Below are 20,388 nucleotides of genomic sequence, written 5' to 3' on the forward strand. Positions count from 1 at the left end.
CCATTGGCTTGAGTGCATCCTTGCCATGATGGGATTTCCAAAATACAGAGAATAAAGAGGCTCTTGGGCTTCTGGAGGCTGTAGGCGATATTTTAGTGGTGTACATGCTGCATCTTCTCTTTATTACCAATCAAATTAGGGTATGCCTAATCCAATTTGATTTGAAATGACTTCTTTCAGTATGAAGATGAAGAAGCTGCAGAGGAATTCAAGATTTCCAGCTTTGTGGACATGGTCCGGGATTGCAGCCGCATCGGAATCCCCTACAGCTGCCAAGGTAGGGTGGTTTATGCTCAGGGTGAAAGTGTTTTGCACCCTGCAACTTCAGGGAATGAAGATTTCCTTGCCTTAGGAGAGAAATAAGGATTAGTAAGTCATTAGTTTCCTTTTAGCCTCTTTTTCCTTAAGAGTTGAATTTCTTTCTGAGCACTGGAAGCCCTCAGAGTTCATCTGGGGAATGAATGCCCCCAGCATGAGGCAGAGAAATGATTTGCATTCAGAGACGTGTCTTGAGCTGCTACAGAAGTTCTCTGTTCCCATGGGAGCTCCAGATAAATCCTTCTTTATGCAAGGGAAGAATAAACATTTCTTTATGCAAGTTTCCTTTTTTTAGTACTGAAAAAAACTGCCCTGCACGGCTTCCTGTTGGGATCTGGAGCCAGCCTTGAGCCTCAGCAATGTAATCTTGCATTCTTTTTTTTATTTCTATTTCTTTATTGCTTCCCTTAGGGAAGGGTGATACGCTCTGACTGCCTGGAAAGTCATTAATGGCTCATGGGGGAAGGACATGGGTTCTGTGTTGGGAAGGATGAGAAGAAGTTGTGTAGCTTGAGGCTGATAACAACACTTCAGATGGTTTGCAGCTACACCAGGGAGTGCCAAGAGGAAGAGTTTTCCTCTCCCCCAACTTAAAATTCTGATTAAATGGGGATGATGGAAGAAATTCCTCCCTGTGAGGATGGTGAGGCCATGGCACAGGGTGCCCAGAGAAGCTGTGGATCCCTGGAAGTGTCCCAGGCCAGGTTGGACAGGGCTTGGAGCAACCTGGAAAAGTGCAAGGTGTCCCTGCCTGTGGCAGGGGGGTGGAATGGGATGGGCTTTAAGGTCCGTTCCCACCCAAACCGGTCTGGGATTCTGGGATGTTGACAGTATTTACTTAAGACCAAGTATTTGAGGAACTGGAGTAAGCAAAGCTCCCTGTTTATTATCTTGAATTTTAATAGGCAGCTTTGTTAATCAGCTTGTAATGAAGCTTGCAAGGAGATGTGGAATATCCTGAGAAAAAGGGACAAAATTTGGGGTGTAGAGGAGCTTCTAAAAGCTGCCATCTACACAAAAAATATTTTTCACTTAAAGATTTTCAGTTGTACAAAGATGGGATAAATGAGACCCTCTGTGAATCTCAAGGCCTCAGAGAGAGCTGAAGTGCCAGGATTTGTGAGGGAATGTTGCTGTGCTCGCTTTGCAGGCCACCTGCAGATATTTGACTGAAGTGCCAGGATTTGTGAGGGAATGTTGCTGTGCTCGCTTTGCAGGCCACCTGCAGATATTTGACTGAAGTGCCAGGATTTGTGAGGGAATGTTGCTGTGCTTGCTTTGCAGGCCACCTGCAGATATTTGACATGTTCATCGTGGAGAAGTGGCCGATCGTCCAGGCCTTCGCGCTGGAGGGCATCGGCGGCGACGGCTTCTTCACCATGAAATACGAAGTGAGTGTTTTCCTTTCTCGTTTGCTTTCCGAAGCAGAAGTTACTCATGAAGTTATTTTGTTTGGAAAGTACTTTTTGAGATGATCTAGTCCTGACTCATTGCTCGAGTGAGCTGCTAAATTGGATAAAGTTTTTGGGGATCTTGTAAAACTGAGTTTTAACTGTGCCAGGATGGAGACCCCATGGTGTTGCTGAGATTCTGTTTTGAGCTGCACAGCACTTTGTCCTGGATAAACCATTATTTGGACATTCTCCCCAGGCCTCTGCTGTGATTTAGAACTTCTTTCCTTTCCTTCTAGAGCCTCCTCTACCAATAACCAATTTTTTTACCCCTACATGGATTTTTTTTTTTTTACCCCTAATTTTTTAGAGGGGTTATAGATCTTCAAGAGCTGAGCAGGAGGAGCTGGTTAGTCACAAACACCCTGAGATGAGCTCAGGAAATAAGAAGTGACTGTATTTCTTGGGTCACTGGTTTTGACTGAAGAGATGCATCTCCTTCTCTCACTGACGTTTTATATTCATGGGTCATCATACCCTGCTGAATAGGGCATCAGTCAGGATTTATTTGCTCCTATATTTGATAATGATTTGCTGTTCCACTCTGAGCAGCTTCTGTCATTGATTTGCCCATTTATTAATTATGCTCTGAACAGCATTTTCAGATGACAGTTTTGCATTTCTGTACTTGTTTAAAGCTTCTTTGATTTCATTTTTTGAACCTCTGCCACAGCAATGCAGATGTCCCATTTTTCGTATCACTCTTCCATTTTTACAGCCACAGTGGGCTTTTGTCTGACTCCTGATAGCTGGAAAACCCCCAGAGAACTAATAGTGCCATTGTTAAAGTCTCATCATATCTAGAATTGTACATGCTTGCTCAGAAATCTGTTCTGTGAGTTCATGTTCAGTTTCTGAGCACTGTTCTCTTTCCACTGGTTCCTTTCTTCAGGCTTTTTTTTCATTCCATCGCTGGTCCTGTAACACCTTGTGGTGTGAACCTGGCCAAATCATTAAATACAGAGTGCAAACAGATGAGCACCTTTGGGGAGAACAATCAATAGTCCTTCTTGATGTCTGAAATGAGTCAATGAAAATTTGACCGGCAATTCAGGAGCTGTTTGGGTCTTTAATTGCCCTTTAATTACCCCAGTTCATTTCATAAATCTGTGGAGGCTCTGAAAAAATGTTGAGACACTGTGGCACAGACAGAACCTCTCCTGTGTGATCCAGGGAGTTGATCCTGTCTCCAGGCACTCCTGAATACTTAAAAAGGAGCAGGGAAAATTCTTGGACTCCTTTTTTAAGAGCAATCACGTTGGCTCTGGCAGTCCAGCCAGCTCCAGCTGGAGTTCTTGCTTGCTTCCTCCTTGAAAATCATGAGGGGATTTCAAGTGGGAAGTGACATTCTTAACTTCTTACGTGAGTGTTTGTGTGGTTCTCTGTCAGGCAGCTGCTCTGTGTCACTCATGGGGGAGGAAGCCAGTCTGGGAGGGAAGTGCATTTGGGATCACTGTAAATAATCTATGAATTAATACTTCTGCCATTATTAAAAGGGGAGTTTTTAGCTGCATTTTTAGCTCAGACTTTCCCTCTGAGATTTTTCCTCTGGTGTGTGTTCTCTAAGATTTGAATATAATTGAAGGATGATAATTTAGGATTTTTCCCAGTTTTTTAAAGGCAGTTGCTCTCTTACTGCAGAAGTCAGAGTTGCTCAAGATGCTGTAATACAGAGAATTTACTGATAGCTGGATGGAAGTGAGCTCTGGAAATCATTATTAACCTACCTGATTACATGAGTACCTGGAATAACTCTAAAACAGTGGGTTAAGAAAATTCCAGCCAGTGTTGCATTTTTAACTGAGTGAGTGGTGGAGAACCCTGTAAATGCAGAAATCATTCAGATGCAAGCATCCCTTAAGAATATATTTTTAAATATCACTCTCATATGCATCATCCTACTACTTGGAAGAAAGTATTGCAAAGTTAAACTGTCTTAGCCTAAATTGACATCAGCTTGGAGCAAGAACTGGCTGGTGCTCAGGATGAGTAACCCTGGAATCTGCTTCTTGGCTGTCTTAGCTCAGAAAACTCATCTTGCCCTTCTGCCTGCACCAGCTCATGCTGCTCTTTGCTATTAAACTGAAAAACTTTGTGAAATGATTTGTTTGGAGGATGCAAAGAAAGATTTGCACAGAGTTCAAACCCTCACTGGAGGAGATGAGTCTCTGCACTTGGATCTGGTCAGTTCTTTTGTAACAAGGTGAAAATATTTGTGGAATCAGAGTTAAGAAGCACTGTTAGACAGGGCAGTGTGTTAAAGGCTGCCTCAGTGCAGCTTAAACCTGAATCTGTGGCCTTCTTCGTGGTGTTTTTCACAGAAATGTGTTTAAAATCTCTTTCAGTTAATGGATGTCAGTGTTGACTTGTGGAAGACCTACAGCAAAATGGATCCTGTGTCCTTGGAGGATTTGCTCTTTGAGGTAACGCAGGTGAAATGTTCTGCATCAGCTCCTGCTTGGTGTAACCACAGAGTAAAAGTGTTGTGATTTTGTTTGGTTTAATTAAGTTTATGGACTCAATCTACAGGCTCTGCCTGCTGTTGCTTGCAGGGTCTCCTTCCATTCCTTAAATCTACCAAAAACTCAGCAAAACACCAAAATAACTTGTCTTGGTTTCCTTGAATTTCTTAGTTTGTGTGAAATTCTCCTGGAAGTTTTTCTTCGTGTCATTAAACCATGTACAAAGTACACGAAGTTGCTGTGTTTTTGTGTGTTAATCCTCCTTTTGCAGCTAGGAGGGTTAAAAAAATCCCCTTTAACGCACAGCCATTCTTCCAGGAGAAAAAAAGCACTTTTTGGGATGCTTTGTAACCCCTTTAAGTGGGGAACAGTGACACTCAGTGGCTGCCCTGATGCTTTGGGAAATACAAACAGTGGGAAGGGATTCTCACATTAATGCCATGCTCTGGTCTCAGTGCTAGAGGAGAAAGCATTGTATAAATAATAGTATTTATAATTTAACAGTATATATATATGTTATAATTAGTGGTATATATTAATATTTTAGCTTGACAGCAATTTAATATGTAGCAAATTCAGCAGGAATTATTCTTTATTAATAAAATATTAGTAGTTCACACCAATTTGGTTGTTTAATCAACTGCTGTAATGAAAATTAAAATATCATAAAGTTTTTATGAGGCTCTCAGTCTAAGTAATCGCTCTCTGATATTTCACCTCTCCCTCTCTGTGTGGAAGTGAGATTAATGTTTGGGATTTACCCTACACCTGTTAAGTCTACTCTGAGCAGACCTATTTACCATAATTCGAAGTTTTCATCCTGAAAGTTGTTGTTAAATTGATTTAAATTTTCTGAAAAAAATAAACATAAACCACACACCCACAAAAAGACACCCTGAAAGCCAGCAGAATGTCCTTATCTTTTAAAACATATTTATTTTCTTGAGTTTATTGTTTCATTGGGCAGTCTGTATTCCAATGAAATGTCACCTTTGCCTTCCTTTCTCTTCTCTTAACACTTGCCTTGGGAAGTAATGTCAAATGTTTTCCTTGTAGGATTTAATGATTTTTGAACACCAGTGGACCAACTTTTTTGCTAATTTTGACACTGAAATTCCCTTCATTCTGGAACTTTCAGAATCTCAGGCGGGGGAGGTAGGCCTGCTTCAGCAATCCTCGAAAATCCTGCTGTTATCCATGCAGAAGGAATAATTATTCAGCATTATTTTGTTTTTTTTTTTCCCTATCCCATCTCACCTTTCATGTTTGAGGAGTAAAAATGCATGGTTTGGGTTTTTTTTTAAGTCACCACCCACCTTAAAAATCCATGGTATGATGGCTTAGGACTGCTGGAGTAATTCAGTCAAGTGTTTGCTTGTTGATAATTCAATTTAGGTGATTTATATATGCACAAGAGATATTTGTAGGATGATTAACTTTCATTTGGATGGAATCTGGTATGTGCAGGGCTTAACCAGTTGAATTTGCACGTATCAAGCCTCGAACATAACTGAGGGGAGCACAGAGCATGGGAGAAAATAGCACAGGATTTCTGGGGGTGGCTGTTGCTTTTGAAGCATTTTGTTGCTTTTTTGATGCATTTTGAAGCATTTTGATGCTTTTCTGGATGCATTTTGAAGCATTTTGTTGCTTTTGGATGCATTTTGAAGCATTTTAATGCTTTTTTAAAGCATTTTTTTACTTCCTCTGGGATCGTGGAAGGTGTCCCTGCCCATGGAAGGGGGTTGGAACTAAATGGGCTTAAGGTCCCTCCCAACCTAAACCATTCAATGATTTAAAATATGAGAGACTTAGTGGTGTTTATGTTTGTTTGTGGAGGTTGGAAGTATTTTTGAGGGTTCAGGAGTTTTCTTTGAGAAGGACAATTCAGGTTTTTTCTTAATGATAGGATATTTCACACTTCCCTTCATATGCTTCTTAATAAAATTTTTTTTTTCAATTCTTCACAGCCCTTCAGAAGTTATTTCAGCCATGGCATGATCTCAAGCCATATAACAGATAACAGGTAATTATTACCCATTATTCCCTGGGGTGTCAATAGTTCCTCAATATTTTATTTCCATATCCCTGATGCCATAATGCTTAAAATTCCTTGTGGGATCATCTCAATATATCCCATTTCATACTGGAAAAAAAACCCATGCAAAGGCAGTTCCTGGAAGGATAAGCTGAATTTTCACAGGATTTAATGCTGTAGTTCTTACATATATCATGAAATTTTGTGCATTATGATCAGTTCCTTTCCTCTTCCATCCCTGGAAACCCCAGCTGGGTTGGACAGGGCTTGGAGCAAGCTGGGATAGCGGAAGGTGTCCCTGCCCATGGCAGGGGGTGGACTGAGATGATCTTTAAGGTCCCTTCCAACCCAAACCATCCTCTATGGCAGAGTTTTAACTGAAAGCTGTTGTGTTGCAAAATCCACGTTGTGCTGTTTTGAGCTAAATTGAGGTTTGTTTATCTTCTTGAATCTCTCTGCACATTCTTCAGTATGTGGAGCAAACCAGTGGAATTCAATGCCCTTCATTGCTGGCAGCATCCTCTGTTGTTTGCATTGCAATAATGAAAAGAAAATCCTTGACCTCTCCAGCTGAGTCTTGGGCCCAAAGCCAGAACTGAACCCAAAATAGTTTTGTTTGTTTCCAACACGGTCTTTTCAGGGTTTTTCAAGATGGTGAATTTTAAACTAAGCAGCTTTTCAAGGCAGTTTAAGATAAAAGAATCTTCCAAGAGCATTGGGGAACAGCCTTGAGATATGTTATTGTATTTTAAAGAATTGATCATCTTTTTAATGCAAGTGGGTTTTTTCTTCGGAGTTTGGTCCTTTCGGTGGGAAGTTTCGTGCAGCTTTAGTAATTTTTTTTGATCCCACTCTTGTAGTGAGAAATTCAGCAGTTAGTCCATTACACTTGAAAGCTTTGATTTCACTTGTTGTTTGTAAACTTCCTGTGATGTTTTGGTGGTGATTCCCTCTCTCCTCCTAAGCCCGAGCCGGCAGCCCTTTGTCCTGTTTGGCAGCCACTCCACGAAGGAAAACTTGAACTCTGGGAACTTTAATTTTCCGTCTGAAGGACATCTGGTTCGAAACACTGGCCTTGGTGGAAGCACTGCCAAGCATATGGTAAGCCTCTGGAGAAGTTATCTGAGATTTTAAAGCATTGTAGATGCTCTTTTTCTTCGTATATTTTTTGTGGTTATCTTCCATAAGTTAAATATTTCATTCTTCTTAACATAAAGCAGCTTAGCAATCCATCAGTTTAAGGAACAAATTTGCTTTTTCTTTCTCTTTCCATGTTAAACCATACTGGATTCTTAATCAGGGGACTGCTGAATGAGTTAAAATAATTTATTCTCCGTAAAAAGACAACTGGTGCTGTAAGTGGGTGGGGGAGAGAGAAATGCTGTTTGTGAGGATCTGTGTCCTGGCCACAAAGTGAAAATCTTCTATGATACACTTACTGTGACACACAGATTTTATTTTAATCACATTTGTTTAGCCATTTCTTAAAAAAGAAAACGAAAAGACACTTTTTTTTGATAATACCTTTATGAATAAACCTGGGATCCTGACGTATATCCAAATTCCAGTGTGTGCTCAGCAGCTGTTGATGAAACTCTGAAAAGTCTTTCATAGTTCCAGGACTGTTCTGATGAAGTTGTAAAGATTAACTTGTTTCCATTTCCAAGTGAAAGCTTGGTTGTTAAACATTTGCTGAGGTCCGTGGCTCGTTGCACTGCGGCGCAGGGGCCGTGCCTGGGCAAGCGACCCCAGGGAATTGGGATCCTCTGGCTGGAGGGCCTGGGTGGCTCCAGAAGGCAACTGGCAGCGAAGGAGGAGAGAGGTAGAGTGTGGAGAGAGCTCCCTGCTGCCTCCAGGGGCTCTGGGAGTGGCAGTGGTGTGAGCCCTGAGCAGGTGGATGTGGCTGAGAGCAGGTCTTGGTGGAGTGAGCGCATGAGTGAGGCCATGAGTTCATGAGCTTGTCAACATTTCATGTGGAGCTGCCTCAGGGATGGATGGATGTGGGAGTTCTGGGCACAAATCATGTGTCCAGAGCCTGAGAAAGGAATGTTTTTGCATCCTGGTGAAATCTCATCCTCCATTTGCTGCTCTAACCCTATTTCTGTAAAAACACTTTCAGTTCTGTCTTTTCTTCCCTTGTTAACAATAAGATACCATTTGATACCTTTGAAAGTGCAAGTACAGTGTTATTCTGATGTACTTGCTCCATCTGTTGTCCTCAGATTCTGATGCTGTTTTTAAAAAGGTGGTTTATTTACAGGTACAGGTGATACTGTTTTAATAGGGTGTCATGAAAATAGTAAATAAGACCAAGTGCCAGCATAGTTATGGGACCCTGACACACTTTCCTCTTCATGAAAAGAGCAGTTGACATAGGAAATTGAAAACACAAGTCAGAGCTCATCTCCTTTCCAAAGTCTTTCAACCATTCAGGTCAAGTCAAAAGTGAAATAGACCTTTGAAAACGTAAGTTGCTTTTTCACAATCCAGTTCCGTCTGTGTCGTAAACTTCTGTAGTCTGTCAGTGCTTAGAAGACTTAAGGGGAATGTAGTTAATTGTTAATTATTGCACCAATTTGTTTTACTGATGGCTTTTTGTATCTCATTAATACTGACTGCTAGGTAGTGCAGTGTGTATCTCCAAAGGGACCTCTGGCTTGTTCAAGGACCTATTTTTTTGGAGCCACTCACATTCCTTTCCTGGGTAAGTACATTAAACATACCAAGGAAGTTATTACCTCTGATTCCATGAAAATTTGTAGCAATTAAAGCTTTGCTTCCTTTATGAGCATCAGGCCACAGAGTGGTAGATTCTGTAGCCAGTGCATGAAATCATAGCAGATTTTGTGGGTAAAATCGGTCACATCTGAGAGTGCAGACCCTTTTTTAAGTACTAAGCAAATATTTAAGTCCATGTTCCATATGGGTTTATAAAAAACAGTCTCCAAAACCACAGTAATTCAAATGGGTAGTTGTCAAGTAACTGAGGACTTTTAAAAAGATAGAGAAAATTCTTTCACTCTTTTCTTTTATCCTCTGGTTTGGGCCCAGTATAATGAGTTACAATAGCTGTATTCCCAAATAAAAACAAGCCATGTAAAATTTTTAAAAACCATTTTCTTAGGTATTTCAAATGGCTGGAAGAGTCCATAGATAAAGTCAGTCCTTAGGGTTATCTTGAAATCATACTGAGCTCAGAAAAGCTGAAGGGAAGACAGTTGGAGGATTGGAATTACAGCCTGTGTTTGTCCTAGTAACATAAAATACTGGATACATTTCATGTAAGATGTGCAGCAGAAATGTTCTTAAAGTGGTTAAACCAAACCTTTTTTTATTAATACAGGAAATGACAATGAGATGCACAAGCAAACTGACCAAGTGTAAGCTGCCAACTTTTTATGTTATTCCTTACTCTTCTCTCTTTCTACCTTGTGGCAGTAGGTGAAACCTGCTTTTAGTGGCTGTTGGCATTTGCAGACACATTTTTATTCAGAATAATGTGCCTGGGACAGGGTTTCAAAGGCAAAATGCTCGTGGAGAGTTTCAGTGGGTGCAGTTAGGAGTTGTTAGTGTGGCAGCAGCAGAGTAGGAAAGGAAATAATAGTAAATTTTGCTCAAATTGTAGTAAAAAAAGTAATAATCTTAACAGTTACTTAAATATTTTACAAGATACTTCATATATACCAAGGGGAAAAGTATCTCACACTGTAGCATCTTGCACAGATAGAAGGAAAAGTAATTTTTAGACCAGTTTCATGAACAATGTGTAAGATTTATGATGCTTAGTGAGAATGCCAACAGGGAACACTCAAAACTTGTGAAGAAATTCACTGTGTTAAAGTTAGATCAAAGTTAGTTTTTTTTAGTTGGGAGGCTGCAAAGCTTCTGCTCATTTTAACCTTCTCAAAATCAGACTTTGTTTATCCATGTTGATTTCCACTTCCTCTGCTTGTTGTAGATCCCTGTCCAGCTGAGAACAGAGTAGATAATCTGCTTTGGTCCTGCTCTCTCTCTTGATAAACCAGACCTTTCCTTAGAGATTTTGTCCTCCTTGTCAGTTGGGATCATTTTAGGAGCCTGTCTTTGCTTCTGCAAAGCTGTGTGACCTGGTAGCAAGATATTAAAGATGTGTCAGTACTCTCACACTAAATACTGTTGGCTCTTGGTAATTGTGAGACATAAAAACAGAGTAACTGCACTGAGCAGCAGATTTCCCCTTTTTTCATAGACAACTCCAGCAGGTATTTTTTCTTGCCTGTATGTTCTCCTCAAACACTTCTTGTCCTTCTTCAAAAATCATTTGTACTAAGTACATTTTTAATCAAGGTGAGTAGAGAAGCTCTGAACAAAGCAGGGGTTGATAAAGGCAGTAATTTTAAAAGAATATAATTTTCTTGGAAGCATCCCTGTATTGGTTCAAATAATCTAATTTCAACAACAGCAGCATAATTGGCTTTTCTGACAAACCTGAACTCATGATTTTTGGCTTAGTTTGCATTGAGTCCTGTAACTGGTTCTTACAGGTGTCAATATTTTATAAAAAATTAAATAAAAGTATTTCATGAACACCATTCAGTCCAAGTTTGGCTGTGTTGATTGGCTGGAGTGCATAAACCAACTCTGTAAATTGAAGGATAAACTGGGGTGAATTTTGTGATTCTGTTTTTTTTAAGAAAATGCTTCAAAAGCAACTATGTTGTTTTACATTTTGCACTCCTAGCTTTAAAATGTTAAAGTGGGAAGAAGAGTAAGGTAAAGGACACCTCACTGAGGTGTTTTCCTACAAATATATAGGTGAATTTGAGGGAAAATAGGAATGGTTACAAAGTCTGGAAGAATTAGAATATAAAGGAATTACATTCCTTTACTGGGTGCAGAGAAAACATGCTAAGTGCATATGAAAGCACAGGAAATTGCAATCAAGAAACCTGAAAAAGCAGGGAGAAGGCTGAATTTTAAAATCACTTGCTGCTGTTGGGGATGATCAAAGACAAGCTTTGGTGCATTTTGAGGTTCCTCCACATCTGGGATCTTCAGATGCTTTTTTTCCATCCTTCAGGAATGCTTTGCATATGGCTTAAATACTATATCCTTCTCTTTCCTGCCCCCTCTTCCCTCCCTCAATATTGGCAGTGGCAGAGGAGTAGATGAGAGGACTTAAAATTTAGGGAAGCAGTAATTTTGTTGATCTGCTCATCTTTTTGTTATAATTTAGCAAGAAAACAGAGGCTGATGTTGTTTGGTTGGGCACATGTGGGTTTTTCCCAGTGGTTCTGGAGCTATAAAATAACTGAAAGTCATTCCTGGCTTCGCCTGACTTTGGTTTGTTTCTGTACAATTTTTTCAGTCCCCTTTTAAGAAGGGAATTGGACTAAGCTGAGTTTGAGATTTCATGGAATTGTGGAATGGTTTGGGTTGGAAGAGATCTTTAAAGATCATCTCATTCCACCCTCATCCATGGGCAGGGACACCTTCCACTATCCCAGGCTGCTCCAAGCCCCATCCAGCCTGGCCTTGGACACCTCCAGGGATCCAGGGGCAGCCACAGCTTCTCTGGGGAATCCATTCCAGGGCTTCACAACCTTCACAGGGAACAATTCCTTCCCAATATCCCACCTATCCCTGCTCTCTGTCAACGTGCAGCCATTCCCCATGTCCTGGCACTCCAGGCCCTGGATTTAGGATGTGGTTCTAAACCCAACTGCAGCAAAAGTCAACAGTAAAACATATTTTTTATTCTTGACTAACAAAAGCACCGGATACATTTGTGTCAAGAGGTATTTTCCCAAAATATCCTGTAATTTGAGCAGTTTCCTTGCTCTAATTGAATTTTCTTACACAAGAAGCTTAACTGTAAAGCTACTTCTCCACTTATTTCACCAAGGACCCCTTCCTTGTTATTAAGGGAGTTGTGCAATGAGAGGAAAAAACTGCTCCTTTAAAGAGAGGAGGAAGAAAACTCTACCTGTCCAGTAAATGTTGTGTTTGTATTTCTCTTCAGTACGCTGTTGTCGCAAATATATTCTGCTGTTGTAGAGGCTGTGCTTGCTGGCATTGAGTGCTATGCTAAAACTTCCACTGAATCCAAGGTAAATGAAGCCCCCTGTAATTGTTCTCTCTCTGTAATTGTTGATTTGGATTGCTTGCAGTATGAGATTTACGTGCAAACCAAAATGAAAACCAAAATAATTCCAATGTTATGAGTCGAGTTCGTACCGTGGCCTCCAACCAGTCTCTGAATTCTGTTTAAGAAAAAAGAGAGATTTCAGAGTGTGCCTTAATTTTACCCATCTCCAGTTGGTTTTTCCAGCTTCTCGTGAATTTTCCTGACCTCATAGTAAGGAAAATGAGATCTGTGAAAGAACAAATTTTAGCCTGGTGCATCAGTGTGTTACTGTTTAGTGTCTCTTGTTGATGTCATGGGTGCTCCTGGAGCTGCTGGGATTTGGAAGGATGGGAAAAAGGTATTTTATTCTTTATTTCCTTTTTTCAGGCAAAGGAGGTGGCAGAGCAGGTGCTCCTGTCTCTGTTAGACACCGTTGGCTTAGCACAGCTGAAATCTGCTTTACGGTGTGTATTTCCATAGTTACTGATTGCTCATTGTCCCACTGGGTTGGCTTCTTTGGGGGAAAAAATATTCATTATAAACTGAGAAATATTAATTTTAAACTGAACTTGCCTGGCTGCCAAATTCCAAGACTTCATAATGCATTCAGACTTTAAAAATCATTATAATTATTCCATTTTCCTGCTTTCTTAATCACTTATTTTCCTTTAAGTCTATTCCTGCTTATTTTTTACATTTAAAAGTACAAACCACACATCTCACCTTTACAATTTCTGTTCTACAGCTCCAAAATCGCTTTTCAAATTCAGGCTGTGAACAACCATGGCAGGTTTGTATCACTGTCTTACAACTTCTTGTTATTAATTAGTGCTTCTCATACAGTAATAAATTAATTTTTCTCTTCTTGGAAACCTCGTGTTTGATTATTTCATACGAGATGTGCTAAATGCTTTTGAGTATGAGATAGTTCAGTGATTTCATATCTGTAATTCTGTGGAATCTTAAAAACATTAAAAGGAATAAAAAACAGTTGGGCAGACTAATTTTATTAACTGTTAATGAGTAGAAGCAGCGTGAGCTCGTTAAGAGTTTCATTTTAAAAATGCTTTTAACTTAGTAGATATCACAAATTTGTGCTTATTTAATCCCCACACTAATTGACTGAAATGACCTGCACAAATAAGAGTGTATTTTAAAATGAAACAGTATTTTTGGCTGCTGGGGAGTCACAGAAGAATGATCTAACATTTAAATATTTAATTGTCATTGTTGTTCTAGAATTACTCCGTTGGATAACGAGGATAGTCTGAGTTTGATCAAAACGGTAAGTTATAATAGTATTTATTTAATTAGAAAATAGAGCTCAAGTGCCTGTTTTTGTGGGGCATGCTGAGATTTTTATGGGAATATAAGTGTAAGAGGAGAGATGAGAGAGATTTCAGATGCTGGAACAAATTTAACGAGAAGTCAGAATTCAGAATAAAACATTACCACAGATTGATGCTCTTGGGTTTTCACCACGATATAGGAATGGTGGTTTAGGATGTTTGAAAAATACAGATTTTACTGTTTCAATTGAAATCTTTCAAATTCTGCTTTCTCTTCCCTTTCCCTCCGACTGCTGGATTGCTGCAGGCATCTATGATGGTGTTTGACATTCCAGACCTGCTCACGGGAAGAGGATGCTTGGGATCCGTTGTGTTTTCGGAGTCCTTTCTGACATCACAGATACAGGTCAAAGAAAAAGGTGAGTGTTTTAAATTCTGCCACCACTCTTGTCCTTCTGCTGGCTTTGCTGTGATGGGAAAGCCAGAGGAATTCCAATGGATGTTTTTGCTGTTACCTGGCTGGGTTTGGAACCCTTTTAGTGGGGAGAAGAGCAAAGGAAGAAGCCATAGAAAGACCAGAATAAATCAGGATTTCTTTGGAACTTTGTAGCCAGCTCTGGGTGTGTCAGAGCACAAGAGGACTGGGAGTTAATCTGCTGTGAAAGCTTCATTTAAACGCTCAGAAATCCTTAAAATAACAAGATTTTCAGATTTACTAAAGAAACTTCAAGTCTTAAAAGTAACTCACTGGACATTCTGAACTATATGGGTGCTATTAGTTTAGTGGCCATGGTGATATGAGGTGAAAGGTTGGATTTAGTGACCTTGGAGGTCTTTTCCAACCTTAATAATTCCCTGATTCCACTGCTTTGCTTCCCGTGGCTTCCCTGCAGATGGCAGCATCAGTCCAGACTCCAGGCACGTTATCCTGACCGCAGCTATCCCGAGATTTGCTTCCTGGCTGGTGAGTGAGGGCACACAGCCTCAGCTCAGCTCATCCACGCACACATCCACAAAGCAAAACTTGCTGTGGGAGTGGGGATGTCTGGGGGAAAGTATGGACCTTGGGCATTGGAACAGAATGCTGTAATTTTCACATATTCTATTTTTTTTAAATAGGGGGAATAAGTGAAAAACTAAGTGGAAACAAGCTGGTTCCATCCATAGCACGAGTTTTAAATTATTTCATTTTCACCATGTCAGGTTTTTAGCTGTTTGAAAGTCTGGGTGTTTTTGAAGTGCACAGTTTGACGTTTGAAAATTCTGTTTATTGTGGGGCACTTTAGATCACCCCAAAAGCAAGCAAGGTCTGATTGCAGGGCTCTAACACACTACACAGTTTAGAGGGAGAATTCCAAAGCTTGTAACAAAGCTGGGCATTGCTCTTTGGCAGTGCATGCTGGAACAGTAATAAAAGATAGGACTGGATGGGATACACTTTCTGTCTATATAATATTATTTAAGTCTATAAAACAATTTAATGAGGAGGATGTAGTGCAAGAAATTATTCTGGTCCCACGGTAACAGAGTGTTAAGAGCACAAAACTGTCTTTAAAGCACTCTGGGCTCAGGGCTTTTTCTGTTTGTGGTACCTGAGGTTCTTGTTTGCCTCAAAACTCCTTTAGTGCTTTTTATTTAACGTTAGCCTTCCTTTATTTATATAAATCACCATTCAAATGGAAGCTGTTTCTGGCTGCAGGTTGAAGACAGTGATGTGAAACTGTCTGAAAAGGCACAAGAAATATTGAAGGTAAAATGAAATATTTTTTTAAACTTAAGAAGTTACACTTTGATGAAGCAGTATTTGAAAAACTTGAGCTCCTACCAAACCCTCCTTTATTTTCGTGTGTTACTTCTCTTCTACAAGACTTGCCTGTTCTGCCCTGCCTTTTTCAAACTTTGACATACAAAATAATATATTGTGTGTAAAAGTTTGAGGGTTCCTTTATTTCAAAGAATCACAAAACCCAAGAGCAAAAAGAGTTCTAATAAAACCATGATTTCATGGAAGTCTCACTAAACATTACTCATGGAGCTCGTATGTTTCCAAAAGCCCCCAAAACTCGATGCAACTTTCTTTTAACTTAATTAGCATGCTAATGTCTAAAGGAAAACACTTTAAGCACTAGGGAAAAAAAAGAGTTTGGAATTTGGGAACACATTAGATCACATGAGTTTCACATTTGTGGTGTAATTTGTGGTTCCCAGGAATGTTCATTATAAGTAGATTTATTTTCATGTAATATACTTTTAGCTCAGTGGATTGACAAACTAAAAACAAAAAGCTCAGCCTTGTGGTTGTGACAATAACTTGTAACTTCATAGCTGCTGGCAAAACCAAAATGGGGGGAAGGCTTTTAAAAATTCTCCTCTTGCCTTGCTCTCTTTCCCTGGTCCTTCTCTATCCATGCGGGATAAAACTCTTTCAAAGTTCTGACAGATGCTGTTTGAAAATAAAGTATTTTCTCTTGGAGCAAAAGCAGGAGAAAATGTTCCTGCCTGGATTAGTCCTTGATCCAGTCTGTGATGTTGCGGTTGTTTTTTTCCTGTTTAGGAAGACAAATCTTTCCTGGGCACTTTACTCACTGGGGGTGATGGAGTGTATGTCTGTTCCAGCAATCCACAGGCCGTGCCTGCAGAAGGTGAGATGTAGTTGGTTTGGTTTTTTTTGCTTGTTTTTTTTTGTTTGGTCTTTTCTGTTTTAGTTTTTAAACAGAGAGAGAGAGAGACAGGATTTGGGATTCACACTCTGGTGAGCCAAACTATGCCATCATCTTAAGGTTTCAATTTGCCTTTACAAGTCTCTTGTGTTAAATTCCATGTCTGGTTGTTTTGTCCCCAACCTCTGCCTGAAACTCCTGGTCCTGGAAGGAGGATTCCTGCTGAGCTACAGGCTTTGGAGGCACATGGCGCTCTTTCTTCCATGATGGTCACTGAGGCTTTGCAGACCTGGGAGGTGGCTTTTCTCCATAGCTCACCTTCAGAACATGCACAGACTGGCTCTTCCTGTCCTTGACAGATGAGGTGCCAGATGTTTTCTGCCTTTTCTGCATCTATACGAACGTGGGGTTGGAAAGATTGGGCGTTGCAGAAGTGCCATGGGCTCCCAGCTCAGGGGGAGAAGGCAAATATTCCTATCAAAGCCTGCTCCTGGAGCTGATGCATTCCAGTTTTCTTCCGTTGTCATTTTCTCTCAGGAATTCAGAGCTAGTCAGCACAGGTGCTCACTGTGTTACAGAAAAATGCCTGGTCTTGGTCCTTCTCAGATCCAACCCAGTTACAGCTTTTTGGCACAAGATCACTGGCAGCAGTCTTGGATTATTCCTCTTCTTTTGGTGCCTTTAGCTTCAAGAACTTAAATAACATGAATATCCCAGGAATAAGACTGAAGGCAATTTAATGGCACTGTTGGATTTCCCTCTCTCCCTCGGGCCTTGAATCAATAGATACTTTTTAAGGCACAATACTTTTATATTCTGATGTACAGAGAAGGTGTTGCTGTCACATTGCTGATGTGCAGTAGAAGGTAATGAATTATCTGACATTAAGTGCTTGGTGCTGACAGAGTTTAGAGGAGAACCTTCGGCTTTATTGTCTTTGCCCTGTGGTGTCGAGGATAAATAATGATGTGCAAGGCAATTAAACAGCAACCCTCCCATAAGGGAAGCTGCTTTTGCTCTAACTGATCAGATTTCAAAGGGAAGAGGTTAATGCAGACTGTGATATTCAGCTCTTTTGCAATGCAGTGCTGTGGGCACTTGTTCACTCAGTAAATAACTGGAGAATGCTGGATTTTTTTTGGGCTCTGTGTGCCCCAAAGGAGCAATTTACTTTTTCCTTTTTTTTTCCTTTTTTTGGGAGGTTTGTGGAGTTCAGTGTTTTGCTAACTCTTGGGCTGGAGAGTTACAAGTAGCTGGAGGAAGGGCCATTATGAAACACTGCAGGGAGGGTGAGATTTTCTTACGTGTCAGGTGTCTGTGAAGTTGATCTTGTTCCCCAGTTTGTTGTGCTCAAATCTGGGCTCTGCTGAGGCTGCAGCCCTGTAGTCTGGCATTGTGAGATGCAAAAGGTGAATGGAATCATGGAATAGTTTAAGGATCATCCCATCCCATCCCACTCCCTGCCATGGGATGATGCCAGGTTGCTCCAAGCCCCGTCCAGCCTGGCCTTGGACAATTCCAGGGATCCAGGGGCAGCCACAGCTTCTCTGGGCAGTCTCTGCCAGGGCCTCAGCACTCTCACAGCCAGAAAATCCTTCCCAGTATCTCATCTAACCCTGCTCTCCTTCAGCTTAAAGCCATTTTTATTAAAACAAAGCCTTAATACTGAACAATTTTTGAAGATTTTATTCCAAGTTGCCATTTCAAGAGTAAAGCATCTTTGTTTCTGTATTATTTCCTCCCAGCACTGTTTGTGCTACCTGTGCAGGCAGTTTTAGCTGGATATTTTCATTCCTTTGCTTTTTTTTTTTTTCTTACAGAAAATATTGAACCTTTCCCTTGACTCATAAACTTCCCAGTATGGAATGTGATCTTGCTTTTAGTGCCTGGTCCAGCACTGGTAGCAGAGGTCCAGCTCTCTGGGCATTTTCTTTCTTGTGCCTGTCAGAAATCAGCTCTTTGCTGATACCAGTTTCTATTCCACTTCAGTGGAATTTTCTTTTTCCATGATATCACCCAGCCTTGCTGCTTCTCTTTTTTTCAGCTGCTTTCTTTCATGCAGGTTTGTTAAGAACCAAAATGTAAATGTTATAATGTTTAAGTGGACAAGTTAAACATTGTTATAATGGTTAAATGGATCAGTTAAACACTGTTACATTTGAAATTTAAGTGTTAAGTTAAATATTAATTTAAAAGGTAAATTTTATGTTAATTTTTAAAAATTTAAACTAAATTTAGACAATGCTTAAATTTTCCACTCAAACATTTTTATACTCTTCAGTTTGTTACAATGTTTACATTTTCAAGTATTTTGGATGCAATCTTTACTCAAGGTCTTGTATTGTCAATTTTGCATTTCTGGAAGTTTGAAATTTGACAGGATGGATTTTTTTTGCTTTTAAATTTAAAAAAGTGCCTCAGAATATTTATGGTAAGTGGTTTTGTGGGGTCAGAGGAAGTCAAATGCAGTCGTAGTCATGCTTCCTGCCCTTGGTTGTGCTCACTAAATACTGTCCCAAATCAAATTTACTCCTTGTTAAATACAACAAAACCCTGCAAGAACATAGATTTCTTCCTCAGGAAGAAGAGACAGTCATCATGAGAAGCTGAAATGTCGATTTATACCTCATAGAATCCTTTTTCCTTCAAATTCTAGGCAAATTGTATTTCTTTTCCGATGGCATTCTCTTCTTTGATCCCCACCACGGCAGCATTTCCATTTCCAAGAACCACATGAGTTCCATTTCTCTCTATGATGGGGTGAGTATTTTTTCTGTTCCTACTGTCATAAGTTTTTATCAATTCTTAACAATAATTCTGTTGAGTTCTGGTACAAAATTTAGATTTCAGCTTCAGTTTTAAGTGTCTGTACAACTGTAATAACTGATGCAAATCTCGGCACTTTTGGTGTTGATTAACTAAAATTAGTGAGTAAGGAGGAGAGAATTTTGTATTGGAAGTTAGCAATGTGGTGTTAATAGTGTGAAAACTGCTTTTTATTAAAAACATTCCTCAAACATCTCACAGTGAGAAGTGATGGATAGAGAACAGTCAAGGTATGGTGAAGTCCTAGGGTGTTTGGAGGGTGAAAATGCTGCCTTTATTAAAAATATATTGGAATCTATGACTTTGCCACCGGAGCAGTGTTCAGGCTCAGTGGGAATTGAAAGGTTAATGATGGCAGCTCAGCTCTCTCCTCCTCAAGGCAGAGACACTGAGTTAACCATCACTTCTTCAGGGTGGAAAAGAGATTATTTGTGTTGGTTACTGTTTCCTAAACACTGGAAAAAAAAAAATCAGTTTCCTTTAGTTTCCCTTTTGTTCAGGTACAGTATTCCCCATTTGTTCAGTAGCCTCCTGCAACATTGTGCTGGGTGATTTCATCACACAATACCGGAAACCAGGAAAATACAATAAAAATGTGTGATTCAATTGAGATGAAAACACAGCAGCTCAGAGACTCTTACCTTAGCTGCCTTTTCTTGGACATCATATTGATTGCCCCTTGGTAGTTTAAGAAGCTATTTTAACACTGACCTTCCTTTTATTGTTTGAGTCAAGACACTCACTTTCATAGAAGTTGCTATTTTTGGGACCTGGCCATCATTCTTGAACTGATGCCAGATTTTTGTGTGAAGCTAAGCCTTGACAGGGAGTGTATTATTGTTCTACTGACTTGGCAGAATACAAGGGTGGAGGGTTTGAACTGTTAAGAAGTGACAGGAGAGAAGCAGGGTAATTGTTGGTTGCTCTTCGCAAAAGTTATTGCAGCAATATGGATGGAAAAGAAAAAGGGTAATTTAATGCTCAGATTAAAATAAAAGATACCAAGCCTCGAAGTGATGTGCAGTGTTCAGCAGCTTTTTCACGATGCCTGTGAAGTATTCTTCTTTTTCACTTGAAAATAGTTACACTTTTGCTCTAGCACGTGGTGCAGACTCCTGTGCTGTGAGGAACTGAGCTGCTCCTGAGCTCCTGAAGTCCCTGGGGCTCATGGACGTGGAGGGCAGGGGAGATTCTGGCCATTGATCAAGTGAACAAATACTACCAAGCAATATTTAGAT

At 40.1% G+C, this 20,388-nt stretch overlaps 1 protein-coding gene across 1 annotated transcript in view; it reads left to right on the forward strand.

Moving 5' to 3' along the window:
• The window catches only part of C5H20orf194 (chromosome 5 C20orf194 homolog), a 74,770-nt gene that overhangs the window by 26,401 nt on the left and 27,981 nt on the right, over positions 1-20,388 (forward strand). The window contains exons 5-21 of the mRNA XM_032110536.1: positions 181-277; positions 1,603-1,709; positions 4,115-4,192; positions 5,288-5,386; positions 6,202-6,257; positions 7,235-7,370; positions 8,892-8,973; positions 9,613-9,649; positions 12,271-12,358; positions 12,763-12,839; positions 13,121-13,165; positions 13,615-13,660; positions 13,972-14,083; positions 14,558-14,628; positions 15,364-15,414; positions 16,219-16,306; positions 18,981-19,084. Of these exons, the coding sequence (XP_031966427.1) occupies positions 181-277; positions 1,603-1,709; positions 4,115-4,192; positions 5,288-5,386; positions 6,202-6,257; positions 7,235-7,370; positions 8,892-8,973; positions 9,613-9,649; positions 12,271-12,358; positions 12,763-12,839; positions 13,121-13,165; positions 13,615-13,660; positions 13,972-14,083; positions 14,558-14,628; positions 15,364-15,414; positions 16,219-16,306; positions 18,981-19,084 (1,374 nt within the window). The remainder of the gene's footprint in view (positions 1-180; positions 278-1,602; positions 1,710-4,114; positions 4,193-5,287; positions 5,387-6,201; positions 6,258-7,234; positions 7,371-8,891; positions 8,974-9,612; positions 9,650-12,270; positions 12,359-12,762; positions 12,840-13,120; positions 13,166-13,614; positions 13,661-13,971; positions 14,084-14,557; positions 14,629-15,363; positions 15,415-16,218; positions 16,307-18,980; positions 19,085-20,388) is intronic.

This window comes from Corvus moneduloides, chromosome 5, assembly GCF_009650955.1.
Source record: "Corvus moneduloides isolate bCorMon1 chromosome 5, bCorMon1.pri, whole genome shotgun sequence".
NCBI classification, from domain to species: Eukaryota; Metazoa; Chordata; class Aves; order Passeriformes; family Corvidae; genus Corvus; species Corvus moneduloides.